General features: G+C 38.3%; 1 protein-coding gene across 1 annotated transcript in view; it reads left to right on the top strand.

Moving 5' to 3' along the window:
• The window catches only part of RAB2A (RAB2A, member RAS oncogene family), a 67,854-nt gene extending 51,885 nt beyond the window's left edge, over nt 1–15,969 (top strand). The window contains exons 7-8 of the mRNA XM_067553723.1: nt 5,879–5,947; nt 14,783–15,969. Coding sequence (XP_067409824.1) covers nt 5,879–5,947; nt 14,783–14,878 — 165 coding nt within the window. The 3' untranslated portion in view covers nt 14,879–15,969. The remainder of the gene's footprint in view (nt 1–5,878; nt 5,948–14,782) is intronic.
• The last annotated feature ends 2,725 nt before the right edge of the window (nt 15,970–18,694 follow it).

Here is an 18,694-nt window from a genome sequence, read left to right as displayed (position 1 = left end):
TTAGCCAAAAGCCCAAGAAGGGTAGAGTTTTACAGTAGTTATTGACATATTGAATGGTGGGATAGTGTCTGCAGATGATTCATTGACAGACAAATAGCAGGAACGTGAGGGAGGAATGGATGGTTCATTGGCCTAGTAACACATAGAGAATCTAGGTTGTTAGTCTGAACACAACCCAGTTTGTTAATGTCCAAATGCTGCTATTTTACTGCTGCATAGTGGCCACTGTGAAACAAATTAGTGGTCGGTTTATTTCCTGTTAGGTCAACACAAGAATTACAATCTCCACATATTGGTAGAGTACACTTGTGGACAGTGCTGGTAGAGAGACCACAGACTGAAGGGCATGGGGACTGAACGGTCACCCTGGTGAGATATACTGAGACAGAGTGGACGTACATTGATAGGGAAGTTTATTCAAGAGTTGTCCATACTGATCATATTTTATGGATAAAAGTACTAAATTCATATTTAGAAAATTATGGAAATGTTGGGATCTATGTTCCATTATTCTATGGGACAATAAAGGGACTACTCATCCTAAACTAGTACCCTTCCTTCCCTCCCTCCCCCCAAGTTAAATATGAGTGAGTTCTTGCTGATGGGTAAGATGAGAGTAAAGTTTGATATTGTTAAATGGAATATATTCCTCCTAGAATAGGTGAGGGAGTTGGAGATAAACTATGAGGAACCCAGGGTCCAGTGGGGATAGAATTTAAAGGCAAAGTGATTTGTCAATATGGATATTGAAGTCTCCTGAGGTAAAGGATTGTCTCTATTTTGGAAGTGTTAAGAAGTTAATATTAAGAAGTGGTTTAAGGGAAAGGGATGGGCTTGAGTTCCATGCTGTGGTCAGTCAAATATAACAGTAGCTTTTCAGAGTTGGTTTTATATCAATAATGTCTTATTAGTTGTCTAGGATCAAGTATCATGGTATGTCTGCACTGTAGTCTTAACCTGTGCTCCTTCATGTGTTTGCCCAAACCTTCCTACTATCCACACACCATAACTGTCAGGTATTTGCTCATTTGTGCTTTGAACCTATACTTGCTTTCATGGCTGCGGGTATGGTTTAAAGCCTAAGTTGTGCTTTAACTTTGGCTAGCACATGCCCACTTTGCAGTGAAGATGCAGGCATGTGCTGATAGTCCTCTAGTGCCCTTCCAACAGTTTCTCCTCCTCTGAAGGTACAGGTAAGTTCTCCCTCAACTGACAGAATTGACTGGAAAGAATCCTAGACTATAAATACATAAAACCATTGTAAATGCCCACAGACACACACAACTGAGTATAGAAACAGTGAGGACACAGAAACATGGATAGGGCTTTGCTGTGGGAATGTTCATATTCAGGCTGGGTTGACCCAGGTGCTCAGACGTCGGTGCCAATCACCTGGCTCAATTGGTCTGTGGAGAACTGACTGGACACATGATGCTGCTTCTCCTTGTTTCCAGCTCTTAAATTGCACTAAAAGAATCTAAAAAAATCTTACTTTTTTCTAATATTAATTTTTCATGTAAGTAATTAATGTAGCTTCTACAAAGATAATATCTGATGACAAATGGGATGAAAGGTGGCCCTAGGAACTCTCCACTAAGAAATGATGCACACTATTTAAAAAGGAGAAAAATTGACAACCCCTGAACAACCCCTGAGCCTTTCCCCAAAGTAAACTTATTTTTTTAAAAGCACACTACATTGCACTTCTGCCAGTTAAGATTGCTTGATAAGATTAGTTTTTTAAACTTTAATCAGTGAGTAACAAACAGCTATTAAACATCCTAATTTGGTAGCAAAGATTCTAGTTAATATACCTTGCAAAACCCCTCCCTGCCCCCCCCCACCCCCAATGCTAACATTTGATGTTTTAAACTGCATAGCTAGATATACTAAATTCACTTTTTAGAGAATAGGGGATACTTATGATTTGTAATGACAATGTATAAGTATGTTCACTGACAAGTTATCTCTACTTCTATTATGAAGATACATTTGGCTTCACTTCTGCTTCCAAGCACACCCTTTGGTTCGTCAGACATTAATTCCAGAGCAGTCTATGCTCTGTTGCATCTTATTATTTAATGGTGGAAAATAAGAATGAAAATTAATTTCAGGAGTTGGCTGAATGGAGATGAATACCATATGTGAGATTTATTTCTGGCTGACTAAAATTCTAACTTATTTTTAAATGTATTTATTTATTCTCATATTCTTATAATATATTACCTATACATTTTTATGGTATTTCAGATTGTTGACCCGCTCAGTTGAAAATCTGAATTAACAATAACTTTAATGTGGCCACTAGATGGCAGCATGTTACATGAACAGAAAACAGGTTGATGTATTTCAGATTTAAGCAAATTTCTTTTATTGCTGTATTTTTATTTAGTTCTTCCACTACTCTTGTGTTCATGAAGCTCCAAATCAGCAGTGATTCATTCATTTATAGGCTTTTCTGTGGCTCTTATCTTAGCATCTGAGACCCTCACAAACACTGTGCAGGATTTATCCTTGCAATCAACTTCTGTGACAGAGAGGTGATATTATCCCCACTTTACAAATGGAAAAAACAAGTTACTGTTTTAAGTGACTTTCTCAATGTCTCTCTGAGCCTGCAGCAAAGTCTGAAATAGAATCCAGATTTCCTGAGTCCCAGGCCAGGGCTTAACCTCAAGTTTTCTTGATGAATGGATCCTTCTTTATTTGTGGACTGGTAAAGTATTAAGACAGCTGCAGGCAAGCTATTCATTTAGTCCTGTTCTAGACTCCCAGTAGTAATAGGGAGAACGAGTTCATTCTTCCTGCTTGTTAGTGGTAGGGCCTGGTGAGCAAAGGCTACCTGTCTTGTGAGGTAGACAAGAGTGTAGATACTTACTGCACTTGATATCCTACATGATTATTAAGGTGGGTTGGATTGTTGGGAGTATTGAGCTCACACTGCTTATCCAGTAGGCATTTGTGTATTTTTGCTTTAAGGGAATCAGAAGATCAATGTGCTCCATACATTCATGAAATACCAGGTTTTTTTATTTTCACCCCTAGATAGTTTTCCAATACAGACTGATCTAACACCCATCAAACAATCTGACTGATGACTTTATGCTTAATTTATGAAGATGAAAAACTAGGTCTTAAATTTACACATGGAGATCTCTGGTTGTAATTTTTTTTATAGTTGTGGCATATTTTAGTCAAACATGGTCTGGAGCTCACATAAAATATATACTGAATATTCCAAATAGTACATTCAACATATAAATAATTTTTGTTAGAAGGTCAGGTATGCTGAGTTCACCCACTTTTCCTTGCTAATAAGGGCACTACAGAATAGTGAAATTGGTATAGAGTTCTTAATGTGAGTCAACCTCAATTTTCAGCTACTTTTCTTAATACTCGTATTTTAAGTCTACCTATGGTTTGAACCAAGGGTTGACTTAAGTATGAATCTCCGGGAAACTAATTGAAAATTGAAGGTTTCTTTATTTTACTTATTTTTAGTGGTAGATGTGAAGTGTTTCACTTCCATAGCTGACTAGTTCTTTCTGAATCAGTGCCAGTGAAGAAAATTTTAAAAAGTAAACTTACCAAATATTGTTATAGTAAGTGCAAAAACAAACTTTTTTTGAAATCTGGATTAAAGTTATATATTAACTTCATAGAAGTGGTTATTTCCCAATGCAGCTTGCTAATGCACAATGCATTACCACTAATAGTTGGTGCTGCAGAACCACTAGTACCAAGAAGTTAATCTATTACTTAAGTTTTTCTATAGATAACTAGTTGATTAGAATATTTTTATTAATCATACACTGTTGTAGGCCTCAGTTCAGCAAAGTAGTTCAGTATGTGCCTAACTTGAAGCACATGAGTAGTTACACTTAAGTCAAAAGCACTACTCACATTTTTATCGTTAGGCACATGCTTAAGTATCTTGCTGACTAGGGGCCTTGTTTGTGATCAGAGTGTCCCTGAACAAAAATGTTTTACATTTGATTGACTTTCATATGAGTGACAGAAGCACTCCTAAAACAGTTATCTGCTGAATGTTAAGTATGAAATACCTGTATTTTCTTTAGAGAGACTTATCACTGTATTTTATAACTTTATGCTCCTTTGTCTATGCTTTTCTTTGTCTAAAATAAACTAAGCCATTGGAACTTAATTTTGATAGATCTCCTTTTATTTTAATAGAATTAACTGTAAGGGATAGGCATGCTCAGATAATGACTTGTAGGACTAGTCGTCTTGTATGTGCCAATTGTTAAGTGCTTGTTTACATGAAGTTATCATAACACATTTTCAGGACTTCGTGGTTCTGTTTAATGTTCTAGTTTAATGGGAACAAGTGAATATCCACATAAGAGCTTCCAGCTGTGTGAATTTCTCAAGCTTTAACCATAGTTTTCAATTAGCACAGTGTATAAGGCCATTGCGATAATTGGTCCGTTATCTGAAACAAAGATAAGTTTCTTCTTTATATTGAAAACTTCAATTTCTGAGGAATGTGAATCAATTCGTAGTTGGCTGAAAGCCAGTTTCTTCTCCTCCTCAACTCTAACACACGTTTGAAAAACGTACTCACTTCCTAAGTGCCTTGTGAATCTGCAATGATTAATTCTTCTCATTATTTTGCTGCAAATTCTCATGACCCTCTGTGATGATTCGATCACCCACTTAGAGTTTATGCATATTCATATCTTTCCGCTCCTGCTGCAGTCATTCAAGTCTCCTACACTGGCTGTGGTGTGTGCTTGGTGCAGTAATTGAGCTGCAGTAGATTGATTACTCTGGGGAGCTGTAAGGCCTTTAAAGGTGAAAACATATCAGTCCTGTTAATTAGGAAACAAAGCTCTGGTGGCAAGTTCAGCAGTCAAATGCTTCCAGTGTAGAAATGAGGAAAGGTATGATTTGTTCCTCTCCATGAACCCTGTTTACTTTTTTATATTTGAATTAGATCCACATCAGCTGTGGTGGGCTTGTGCAGAAGATAGCATCTCTTTGTATGATTGTACAGAGATGGTGTTTCAGTCTGAAGAGAATTTGATTTGTAATATTGATTTTAGATATTAACTATTGTCAATCAAACCTTAAATTATACATTGTCTTTCAGGAATTACTTGCCCTATAAAGCTAAATAGGGCAAGATTACATTTTGTAGCTCAATACTGATGCTAATCTTTCCCCGTAACATCCTTATATTTAACTAATGTGTTAGTTCTGACCTTAACTGTAGTATAGGCAGGTCATTACTTTGAATTCAAAGATAAGTTTTCTGAAGACACTATAAAAAGCCCAAGTCTTTGGCTTTTTACTATTCACATGACTGCCTATAGCCTTCCAAGGACAAGATTAATTAAGAGAAAAAACTTAAAATTTGGTGATTATTAAATGATAGTATAAGGTTCTGTTCAACAGGCAGAGAGCATCCTTGCATCATATCATAAGTACCTTGTGGTTTAACATTGCTAAGCACTCTAATCTAGAGTAGAATATTACAAAGATATTAAGGGTGAGAGAACCATCTGCCACATTATCTATCCATAAGGGTCAGAAATAAATTATTTAAAAGTAATTTATATATATTTTAAAAACCACTTTTCTTAGTAAATTATTGAACAGATTTTAGGCTATATACACTACTATAAAAGCAACACTGTTTTTGTAGACTGTGTGTGTTATATGTTGTTTTGGATAGGTTAATGGACATGATCTTCATACCTGTTCTTACTGAGATCTGTGGTAAAACTCCCACTGACTTTAGTGTGAGCAGAATTTGCTTTTTCATGTGTGTATTGAGCTTTGAAGAGTATCTTGTTATGTTCCCATTTGTTTTGTCTCATGAATTTGATCTAATTTTATATTGTTTCCATTTCAGGCATTTATTAATACAGCAAAGGAAATCTATGAGAAAATCCAAGAAGGAGTCTTTGATATTAATAATGAGGTAACATTTATAGTATTCGGATAGCATGCTCTAGTGCGTTACTTGATTTTTTTTTTAAGCACAAAACTTACAAGACCTTGGATCACTCTTTGTAACATGTGTATCACAATATTCTGTCATTACAGTGAAGTAAAACATTTGAACGTCCCATTTTTACATAGATTCGCTTACTATTGTGATGAAAACAGATGAAAATTAAGTGACCCTATCCATTCATGAAGCATCACAAAATCATATAAATCCCCCAAAGAGAGAAGAAAATCCACTTTTATCCACTTCCCCATATGGTGTCATCAGCTTTCAAAGATAATCTTCCACTTTGTAAATGGGGAGACTGTGTTAATGTGCCAGATGTACTACATGAAGTGTCCAGTGTGGAAGAGGTAGTATGGAAGCACAATGTAGTAAAATCTCAGTCTGTGGGCAAGTTACTTATAGAAAGATAAGTGAGCGTTGTCATTTGATTTGTAAAAATCTTACAGAATCATAATTTCAGTGGTATTACCTTCTGCAGCATGTCATGGTGGACTCACTACCCTCCCAGCTCCAGGTCCTCTGATTGGTGAAAATTTTGATAGTACAGTGTCATCAGAAATGGGTCAAGTTGGTTATCGTTTGAAAGCTGTTTCTCCCATGAACACAATGGTACCACACATGAGAAACCTAGAACATTTATGTTGATATATAGTCAAGAAAATGTTTAAAAATCAATGCTTGCTTTAATTATAAGTTAACACAGGGATGTATTGCTTACATAAAAGATGTTGATCTTTGGCAATTCTAGAGAAGTTAGCCTTGACATGTAGGACTGAAAACATTTATTTATCAAAGTCATCATCAGTGTTGTTTCCACCTAGGATATCACTGCAAGATACAGGTCACACTGATCATCGTCTGCACTGCACTCACACATCTTCATACAAGGCAGGCTGTTGGCCAAACGCTTGCAAGGTGGTGAGCATCTGGTCTTTGCACATGAGCATTTGATTAGCTGAAGAATTGATTCAGGAGCATATGGTATTTCGCACAGAACTGGTGTGACTAGTTCATTCTCAAGGACCCATTCAAAAGTGATAGGGAAGGGTAGTTTTGAGTGCACTCGATCATCCATCAGCCATTCCATTGCTTGATAATTTGCCCTCTTCAGAGCAGGTATAATGCACCTATTGCCAGTGGCAATTTTTCTCATTGTCTACTTCCTGGAAAACATCCACCAACATAGCTCTGCAAGTGTCATAATGTTGATGGTCAAATGGTAAATTCAGTACATGAACATCTCCAGTCCATTTATGACTAAAGGGGGGACTGCCTTGGCCATTCAGTGCACCTTCAGAATGAGGAGAGAGTCTTTGAAGGCAGAATCAAATGCCTTTCAGTAGGATAATTTGCTCTTCCCAGCCAATTTTCCAGTAATGTCACATCCTGAAAGAGCATGGATACCTGGTAGTGTGGCAGGTTTTAATGGCTCAAGTGATCAGAACACATCTCTGAGGGATATACAGTGATTTTGTTCCCCAGCAGCAAGCACAAAACCAGAATCTTGAAGAAATCTTGGGTGGAGTCTCCTAGAGAGCACTAAAACATCTGTCTTGTGCAAAAATCCAGAGCTTAGTAGCATCTCTCTGTGGCAATGATGGCATGCAAGATAATTTTAGTATCAGCCTCCTTATGGCAACTATGAAGAAGCTCCACTGAACAGTACAAGGTAGCAGCTTCATTGAGCCATGTGATGACAAAATTAATTGAATAATTGTTCACATGCTCAAGCATTTTTCCTGTAAGGTGTGCAGTTAACTCATCCTTCATATGAGTCATATGAGACAGTAGCTTCTTCACTATGACATTGGAGATGTTTGTGGAGTCACAGATTTTGTACTGGGCAGTACAATACCTTGAAGTCTCTTCTTTCTAGTAATATTTTCAGTTGATTCTTCTGCAAATGTGTTAAACATGAGGTGGTCTTTGTTATAGATCCAGTATTTACTCTGTAGGCTCATAATGAAGTGTTTAGCCAAATCTCGGCGTGCATTAACAGTTTCTGGTTTATCTGTAGTTTGTACCTCAGCCATACCATCAGATTGTTGTGCTGAAAGGTCTCTGCTGGCATAAAGTGACAGTCACGTTATCAGTATGTGCTGGCTTAGGAAGACCATACAAAGATGTTCATTCATTTGCTTCTCACCTGGCACAAATGAATTGTTCTGTCACATTCGAACATCGATCATGCTACCACAGAAAACTCTTACTTTCTCAAAGTCTCTCATAGATCAGCATCATACTACAATCTGGATATGACCTGGAGATGAGCGAACAATGACCTGTCTATAGTTAATTCTGAAATAATTCCTGCCACCTTCTCTCTGACTTTCTTCTTTGCATTCAAGCACAGTTCTCCTTGATTGGAGCCCATAGATTGACAGATCCTTGGATAATTCTTTGAGGTTTGAAGGCCTCATACAAGTCATGATCCAAAGTATCCATTCAACTGACATGTTTAGCTATCTCATCACTGAAGGCTGCTTTCATCGTGATATCTATGAGCTCTGGTCCTTTGTACATGAGTGGGTTTGCCAGTGTGAGTAAGCTCATCCTGTAGCTTTAATGCCTTCTTGGCATTAACAGTGACTGAGTCTACATATTACTTGAATACATCTGTGGAAGTCATCCCAGCCATGCTTAATCTTTCGTTTGAAATTCGATGGTGTTCTGGAGTTGTTAGGAAAAACTGGGAAAGAGCATTTGGATGCTCTGTTATGCTCACCAATCCCTTGCCTCCCAATGATTTTCATTGCTCTGTTTTTGTGTTCCAGGGCTTCGTCTGAACCAAGTGCACAGAAAGGAACATGGCAACCTTTTAAAAACCCAATTTCCTTTTCAAAATTCCTCCCATACGTCAGGGTCAGACTTTTTCTACATCTCTTATTTCAGCAAAGTACCAGGACATCATCACAGAATAGTTGGCTAAAGTTAAAGCAAAAAAGTATTTCACAAAATCTTTGAGTGCTGCAAAGTACAAATTTTAAATAACCATCCTGACAGATTGAATAGAACAGCAAAAGACTCAGTCATCTTCATGTATTATCACAGCATTCCGAAAGATGTTTTTTGTCACCAATTCAATCTCATCGTATTGCTTGATCTGTTCTGTGATATTGCAGCTCTCCACTGGACTCAGTAGATCATTGTGAGCAGAGTGTACTCTGGATGTGTGGAACTTGACTTGCAAGTTCTGTACCCTTTGGGAAATGACTTCAAACACATCAGTATATTTTTCAAAGAAAGATATCTGGGTAGCATTATTGAAGGGCAATGAGCATTTAGATGTGTGCTTCTGTAGCACATCACATCTTTTTTCCTGCAGGAATTTGGTTCATAATATGGTCACTGTACAAAATCCCCCACGATCTCAAGAATACCAGTGCCACCAACAAAGCATCTGTTTGCCCATATCACTGTGAAGAATATGTACAGTTCGCCAGGACATAGACTCCACCATCCACGAAGGTCATCATAGGACATTATTAGTTGTTTAACAGGGCTGTAAAGGCCCATGACTAGTGTCATGACACATCTGATTCAGTTCTGCAGATGTATTTGTTCATGTGTTCCTGCTGCATAAAGAATGTTTTCTGAACTGAGCAATCAGTGTAACAAGTATGATTGGCAGGATGCATATATGGGTCATTTGCTCTGGCACCACCTGTAGTGTCACATTAAAGATTGACCATGTTGGAATGTACCTTTTCCTGAAATGCTGTGGTATGCTATGTCCTGGATGCCCAGTTCATTTGAGGGTATATATTCTCTCTCTTCAGCTGAAGCCATACTCAGTGATTTTTCACCTCTTAAATGCATCTGACTTTTGCACAAACTGAGTGAGGTCCAAGTTAGTGAATGCAGAACATTCTACTATAGTTGATTTAACTGCTGCTTCATTGAAAACTGTACCTTGGTAGGAAAGTGAGTGAGTTATGAAGTCAGTAAGTTCCTTCAAGGAATGTTCTTCGCTCATCCAGACAGCACTTGAGCAGGGGACTGGTCCTGATTAATGCACTCCTAAAAGCAGACCATACCAGTAGCATGAAGGGTACCTTTGCCATCCATGGAATCTTCAAGGAATTCCAAGTTCACAGCAGCACAAAATATAAAACTATTTTTGATGAGGACTGGGGGAAGGTACAACTCTTCATTCAGTTCCATGTGGCAAAGAGTATCATTTTTATTGCAGTCTCAAGGTGGAGGACTCTGTTTTGGAATGAATTGTTAAACCAACAGCTACTTATCGTGAAGTTGTCACATGTGTTGGAAACCTGCCTTTCACTCACTCAAACACACATGTACATGAGGCTTTGTGATAAAATGGCAGCTTTGTGCTATGCTTGTTTATTATACTGGTTGGTGCTGAAGTCATTGCAACTACTGATGCACCACTTACAGAAGTAGAACAGGTCACACAGTATTATTTTTTTTAGGTTTGGCATCCACTATGGATCCCTGAAACGCCCACATACTCTGGCATAGAATGTTCTCCATATAAATTTAGCAGCTGCAAACAGTCTTCGTATTGCTGTTAACATCAGTGCTTTCTTATGCTTTCAATAGCACCATGTCTTTTGCAGCTTTTAAGGATATGTGCTGTGATTCATTTCTGCAGATACGATTGCTAAAAACTAAGTCCATATCCCACAGTTCATCTTCAATAAGTTTCTTAAGAGCCTTGCTGCTGAGCATTTTTGTTCCTCTTCAGTCCTGTTCAAAGCACATATTTCTCTGTACTTAGCCTCTCCATTGGCCATCACCATCACTTTCCCATCCATTAGAGCCGCTTTGAGGCAATTTATGAACTCCAGCTGAGTCACACAATTTGCACTAGTAAAATCAGTATTGGTTTCTGTTGTTTTGACCTTTGGACGCAACACATTACATACATTCCTGGCATAGGTCTTGATGTGATACACAATATCATGTGTGGGTGTCTTTTGAGTCAATGTACCCACTTTACTTTCCCTTCAATATTCTTGCTAAGAGTGACTATTTCATACAGTTTCTCACCTGTTGAAACTGTGTTTAATGGGTGCCTTTCAGCTTTCAGCTTATTGCAGAAGCAGCTGGTGTTCTACTCAAAATGCATGTTTTGGGACCTAGTCTCACCCACAGCTGGCACTTGTCCCAGCATCTTCAACTTTTTCCTGATTCTCAACGTGCATCCTCTCCAACGTTGCCAGATTTAGTTTATGGGTGCACTTCTTATAACATATGAGGTGCCACCGAGCATTGTTTTTAACTAGGTCCTCTGCAGTGGTATTCTCCAAAGATTCAGCTACTAGTTGGTACTCTTCATTTCCACATAGATGCTTAAAATTGATCAAGACCAAAGCAAAAACAAGGATTTTGTAGTAAATTACTTTGGGATTGTAATTAATTATTATGTAATTATGTGCATACCGTTTGCAGATGGATTCCAGTAATTTCTGGCTGGATGCTGATGTCTTAACCATTCTCTCATTACAGTTCTTTTGGCCCAGTAAACCAGGCTGATAATCAGTACCACTGAACTGCTTCTTTTTTTTACCAGTGATGGCATATCAGCTTGAAGTTCTTCTTCCATTTATAGAAATCTCTAACATTAAAAAAATTAATCAGATATTGTGTTCTGAGTATTAACTGATCACACAACACTGTTGGTTGGGGGCCAGAATTTAACTTTGAGAGGGCTGCATGTTTGACATGCCTATGTTAAAGTATAATTTAAAAAATCATTGATTTTTAAACATTTTTCTCAAATGTATATCTACAAAATAGTTCTAGGTTTGTCATGTTTGGTACCATTGTGTTTATGGGAGAAAGGGCTTTTGAATGATACCCAACTTGACTCCTTTCTGATGACATCTTATCAAAGTTTCAACCAAACATGGGGGAAGAGGAAGTAAGTCCACACTACCCCTCCAGAGAGGGTGACACCATTAAAATTATGATTCTGTAAATTTTTACAAAACAAATGACACCTTTCTAACCTTTCTATAATTTGCCCAGTAAATACATATATTCCCAGACGGAGGGGGGAAGAATTAGCTTTGAGAATTAAATGAAATATAGCTAAATAGTCCAGGGTTAGGTGGCCGGATTCTGTAAGCAGTAAAATACTGCCCACTGTCAGGCATTTATGTAGGCAAAATAAAGATTATCATGGTATGTTCTTGTTCTGTAGTGAAGAAATTTAGTCAAAAAAAATTTGTTTTTGAACGATTGAAAATTTCTGCTTTGGATCAATATGTACTGTCCCAGAATTGATCTCTGTGATGTATGTCCTTAAGTTCTCTAGTACATCATATAACCTTACATTCAAAATGTGAGAGGGTTTTGGGTAGCTTAGGGAGATAGAGAACCTTTCATCTCTGGTCAGTGGTTCAAGTTCAATTCAGCTTAGAACATCAGAACAGCCATACTGGGTCAGACCAGTGGTCCATCTAGCCCAGTATCCTGTCTTCCAGCAGTGGCCAGTGCCAGGTGCTTCAGAGAGAATGAACAGAACAGGTAATCAAGTAATCCATCCTGTTAGTAATCAAAGTTATCATCTAATATAGCTCTTCATTAACCTTTTGAAGAAAGTTGGTGGGATCAGTCAAGTTCTCTGTGGACTAATATCCACATCAAAAAGCAACAACACAATCAGCACTAATTGGCACCTTTGTTGGCAGTCTAAGATGTCCTCTTCATCCTTGGCCACATAGCCTTTTCTTTCACTCTTAGAGAGAGGTCCCTTGATCAGCGCTAAGGCCAGTTGGTTGGAACCATGTTGGGGATTGTGCACTGCCACCCACCATTCTGTATCTGTTCTGTGAATTCATTTTCTATTGATATTAAATCTGACTGCTTTTAATAGGCATGAAAGTCCTGCACAGTTTTTGGGGAGGATGGGGCAAAGGAATTAACAGAGTTTCATTAAGTTGTCCCACTTCCTCTTTGCTTATTATGTCTCAGTATGTGTAAGTTTAAAACATGGGTAATCCAATCTTTTCGTGTGAGGGCCACATTGCAATTTTTTTTTTCACTCGGGGCCAGTGAACTTGAAGGGGCTGGAGGGGAGGGGCTAGTCCTCTGCCCAGCTGGCTGAGGGGGAGCTGCTGCTGCATCCTGCTGGCCTGGGGAAGGGCAGCTGCTGTTGCACCCTGTTGTCTTGGGCTGGGGGTGCTCAGGGCTGGAGGGGAAAGGCTGCTGTGGCCAGCTCAGGGGTGGGGGAGTTGCTGCTGCACCTGGCCGGCAGGAGCTGAAGGGGAGGGTCTGCTGCTGCGCCCAGCCAGTTGGGGGGGAGGCTGATGCACCCCACTGGCTCAAGGCTGGAGGGGGTGCTGCTGCACTCTGCCGACTTGGGTGGAAGAGAGGAGCTGCTCCTTTTCCCTGGCAGGTCAAATAGCAGCTTTGGTGGGCCCGACTCTGGCCCATGGGTTGCGGGTTGGACAACCCAGGTTTAAAAAGTAAAAAGTTACTTCTGGTTATGGTAATAGATATTAGTAAGGCATTAGAGAGAAGCTTCACTACCACTCCAGCTGCTTTGAACTATGTGACCTCTGGCTAAACAGGACTTCAGTCTTAAGCATAGGTTCTTAAAACTACTATCCCAACTTATTAAAAAAATGTATTTGTAAATTTTCATTAATTTCATTATGCTAATATCCTTTTCTTTTCATCCAGCTTGTACAAAGTTTTTCAAAATTCTTCAGGGTTAATATGACAGAGACTCTTGAGTTGGTTTAAAAGAGATGCCATTCAGTTAGAGACTGATGCTTTATAAATTGGACAGTAATCAGGGCCTCTGAAGAGGCATGCTCATTGTATCTGTCGAGTTTCATATAGTAGCTGGTTGCTTTACTGTGCCTTATGGAGCTTTGATTGCAATATGCTGTCAAGAGCCAACAGTCCGTGCTATTTATTTGGTTTAATGCCAAGTCTGGCTCCTTGATTCCTCAAGAAGTTGCTACCAGCCCAGAGAGGGCAAAACCAATGAGCCATAGGGCATGCTTTTTATTAAAGAGGAGTCAAAGAGCGAAAAGAAACCACATCAGCTGCTGTCAATACTGAGCTAGTGCCAGAAACCCCAAGGCTACTACTGTTGCAGAACAACTGCCAAGCACTATAAATCTGAGATTTACTGTGACACAAAGTTTCCTTAAGAGCTTAATTTCTGAAGCTACTGTATTACTTTTCTCAAAGTGCTGTATTTTTAGGTAAAATCCACTTGAGGGAGTGAGGGTTAAGATATAAGTGTGAGTTTGATGAATGAAAGAGCTACGCTGTGTGTGGGTTTTTGGCAAGTTGCCATGTCTTTGGGGATCATAGAAATTATTGATGACACAGAACACTCGTATGCCCTTAGCCTCTACAGCTGATTCAACATGGAAATAAATGCTGTCTAGAGAGGAAAAGTTTTACATTGTATTAAACCAGTAGAGGTTTTGAATCTCTTTTAAGGGTGTATTAGAAATGTGTATATGTATTTTTTAAAGTTTGCTACTTATATGGAGTAGTATTTAATACTATTCTTCCTGTGTGTTTGTTAACAGTTTGATAAAAGGCAGGGTTCTGTTTTATAGAAATGGAGAAAAACTGAAACAAGAAGGAAAGAAAGCATCTTTCCCTTAATTTTATTTCATTCTTTGCAACCAGACACAGTTTTAAATAGGAGTTTTTGCTGTGGCTTATTGCATATGAAAGTAAAAAAGAGAACTTCTTTTAGACATGTGCTTAAAACAAAAATTAATGGATTGATTTTAGTATTTTCCAGCATATTAAATGTTTAAATTAATAATTGCTGTGTGTTCAACTTCTTTATTTCAGGCAAATGGCATTAAAATTGGCCCTCAGCATGCTGCTACTAATGCAACACTTGCCGGCAATCAGGGAGGACAACAAGCTGGTGGAGGCTGCTGTTGAGCCTATTTTTACTTTCTAGCTGCCCATATGGGGCCCACTAACTTGTTCTTTCACCCTCTCCCCACTGCAGCTCGACTGAGACATGAAACTATTGTAAGTTGGTTTCATGTGGCAGAAGAAGACTTTATCCTTCAAATTCTTGTATAACTTTGAATAAATGGTTAATGTTCACTTAAAGACAGATTTTGGAGATTGTATTCATATCTATTTACATTTGATTTCTAGTTCAATTGATGTGATTATTTTTGTTAAATGTTGTCTTGTGCCCTTGACTACGAACTGAATTGTATTAAACACTACAAAGTCATCTAAGTATTTTAATCAGTTTGTGTAGTTAGGTTTCCCAGCTACTGTGGTTACCTAATGTTTAATATTGTAGAGCTGTCCAATTTTGTCAATTTTCAAGGCTATAAAGAAAAACAGGAGGACTCTTTTAATTCTGTATTTATCATTTAATTTCTGTATATATAGTTTAATAACCTGCTTGGATGTATTTGCCAAGCTAGAATTCTTCAATGCATTTGCATAAATTCTATACTATTTAGAGCTTGAAAACTACAGAAGCATTATTAGAAATTGCTTGGATGCTGAATTTTAAACCTTTTTGACATTGTTAGCATGTTCATCCTCTTCTGCCATTATCCTCAAGTCCAAGAAAAATGCTTAATGTATATTACTGGAGGCTACATATGTGTTAACTATTTTAATGCCAAATGTTTGCTGTTTGTCCACAATTTCCACAGCACCTCTTCAGAAATGGATTAGCTGTTTGCCTTAATGAATACTGTAGGTAAAAACACAGTATAATGAATGAAAAATACAGGAGGAATTGATACCTGTTAAAAATGGCACATTATGGAGACTTTGATCTTTTATTTTCTTGTTTACCACTTGATTTCCCGTTATATTTTTCATGCAGGACAGTTTTTCAACCTAGTTGTACAGTGACTGTGTAAAGTTTTCTTTCAGTGGCAACTTGTAATCCTAAATATATGGTAAGCATCTTGTCTGTTGTGAAAGGGGTGTGACAATAAATCTGCCAGATTGAAAATCTTGTTAAAAGCCAAAACTGGAAATGCTTTGGTACTTTACTCAGTGTGGTGGTTTCTTTTATTTTTTCTCATAATGAAATGGTTATAACAGTGCAAAATAAAACCCTGTGTTTAAGTATTTAAATTTGTTAAGGTGCAGAATATTAATGTCAGTCTGATTGCAAATGAGGAAACAAAAAACAGTTTCTAATTAGTTTTCATATTTATATATAAATTCAGAAATAAAGGGGTGACACTGATGCTAGTTCATGCTTCATGTACCTAGTAAACCTTTTAAGACATTACAGTGTATTTCCATACCTGTCATATATACCATCATTTGAAACCAAAACTGTACAACTATAAGCATTTATAAAGCCCAAAAAAGAAAGGGTTTACCTTGTGCTGACTCAGAGGTTGAAGAATGTTACTGCACTGGTTGAATCTATTCGGAGTTATCTGCGTAACAGTGGTAAACTGGGCGATGACTGGGTAGCCTCACAAGGAATCTAAGAATAAAAATCTGTCTTGGGTCTCATTGGCAATCTAGCAATACAACTTGCTATCATGTGTGAGCCCAGTGTCTTTTGTTCCCAGGATAGTGGGCGCTGGTAGTGCTATAACAATAAAGTGCTTGATCCTTGAGATGTGAAAAAGGAATACATTGCTCCATAATAACCACAGGTAATTTTGGAAATGGGAGCTAGCCTTCCTTGGTCATAGCCATTGTCAATATAAAAAGTCTTACGGGCAGGAGATTCCCTTTCTCTGATACATCCCCACCCCCAGGAAAAATGCAGGGGTGATCACGCCCTATATCAATGATTGCTTTTGGAGCAGGACTAAAGAAACATCTGACAACCCTTTCACCTGCTGAAGGCTTGGTGAACTCTACATTTTATAGAATTGGAAAGCTGAGCCTCTCTACCAGAGAGCCAATCTTAGTTTTCAGATTATACTAGTATTGTTCAAAAGTCTGCAGATTGGAATAAAATCTTGACTTTGATCATGCTGATAATCTTCCTCCTATAGAGGAATGCAGTAGGAGTTCTGCTACAGCGTCCACTACTCTCCTAGTTCTATTACTGGTCATAATCTGAAGAAGCTGATACTTTCAAGAAGGCGCTAGAACAGACCTAATGTTAGTTCCTGGTGGGTATCCTTGCCTGCTTTGGCCACCATCTTGGTGTCAAACTTATCCTTAAAGCAAATATTTTTTACTGTAATGTACCATCTGTTTCCTTTTGTTGCAGTTGCGTTTTGAGGAATTATCAATTTTTTTCATGGATATTCAACTCACTCCCAAGTATAGCTACCAGAATGAGACACCTGCAGTAGGCTGGACTAGGGTTGTTGTAATTCCACAGCACATTTTATGACAATTCTGTGGCAAACTTTACAACTTTATTTATATCTTAGTGACTGTGATGATTTGTCTAATTTCCTAGTTGCATTCAAGACACCCTTACTGATTGCATTTTTATGGCCAAGAACTTACTTGGTTGACCATGGAATTTAAATGTCAGTGTACAGCAGACTTGAATAGCTGCTGTAATCTAGTGAAAAATCACTTATAACAATGGAAAAGTCATATCAAGATACACTACTATGCAACTTGCTAATTATTTCTGTCCCTCCTCTCACTTAAAGTATGGAGTAAAAATACTATTGAGTACAGAAACGGTAAATGCAGGATGGCAAATTCAAGCAACTTTTAAGCTTTTTCTGTATCATTCCTAATGCAAATAGTAACCAACTCCTAGAGTCTAAGAACATTCACTTAGAGACTCTGATCTTACTCACAGTGATTTTATGCCAATGTAATTCCAACAGCTTCAAGAGTTAGTTCTGATTTTACACTATTGTGAGATTAGACTCGGGCATTTTATTAAAGGTATTTGCCTCAACACAGTTAAATACACTTTAAGTTGTTGGTTATATTTGTTACAGAGAACAGTGCTATAGAATTATGAAGTGGATGACAAAACCATCTGCTGAATAATTACCAGGAAAAGAAAATAACTCAGACATATTTTATTCCACATGTAGACTTATTTTGTACATTTGCCTCCAAAAAGTTTGAGCTGTGGATAATTTATAGCTTTGGGTGTTTTTAACAAAATTGGAGATTGTGAGGCCCCCAAGTGTCCTACAACCCACTTGCCTGTGGAAGAATAGTGTAGTCTGCTTTCAAAACATTTCAAGTATGGCTCTGCAAGGGATCTGCATCAGGTGTTTTATAGAAACTTCACGTAGCTTCACACACTGACAAAACATTACATTTTTGTTTCTTAGTGGTATGCTGTTTTCATGGCTACTTTCTCCACTCCTAGTGAAGTTCTGGCATCTAGCTCTACCAGTGACTCACCAGTCCCAGCAGGCGTGTTGGCCATAGCACCTTCTGTGCTACAGTCTTTCCTGCACCCAGCAGTGTTGTGGCCTGTGAACCATATGGCAATTTCCTGCATTATTTTTGGGAGATTTTACTGTATTAAGTGTATCTATCATTGGGGGCAAGGGATTGTGTGCCTAGAGGGGGGAGGATGCCTAGAACTCCTTTGGGAACTCAACAGGTGGGGTGATTAGGCAAGTTCACTCAGAGAAGTATGACCACCTGCAGTGCTTTGCATATACTAGTTTAAACTGGATTCTGCAGAGACCAACAAACAAAGAAAGGACTTTTGGATAAACAGCCTAAGTTTACATTGACTCAGGGCTTTCTCTCTCATCCAGCAAACAGACAGGACCTTCTGGCCAAGGGGAACCCCAATCCTTGTGGAGGGGC

This window comes from Emydura macquarii, unplaced genomic scaffold (genome assembly GCF_026122565.2).
Source record: "Emydura macquarii macquarii isolate MOO-44397 ecotype Brisbane River unplaced genomic scaffold, CSIRO-AGI_Emac_v2 contig_1477, whole genome shotgun sequence".
Classification (NCBI taxonomy): Eukaryota; Metazoa; Chordata; order Testudines; family Chelidae; genus Emydura; species Emydura macquarii.
This window is presented reverse-complemented; position numbering and strand designations above follow the sequence as displayed.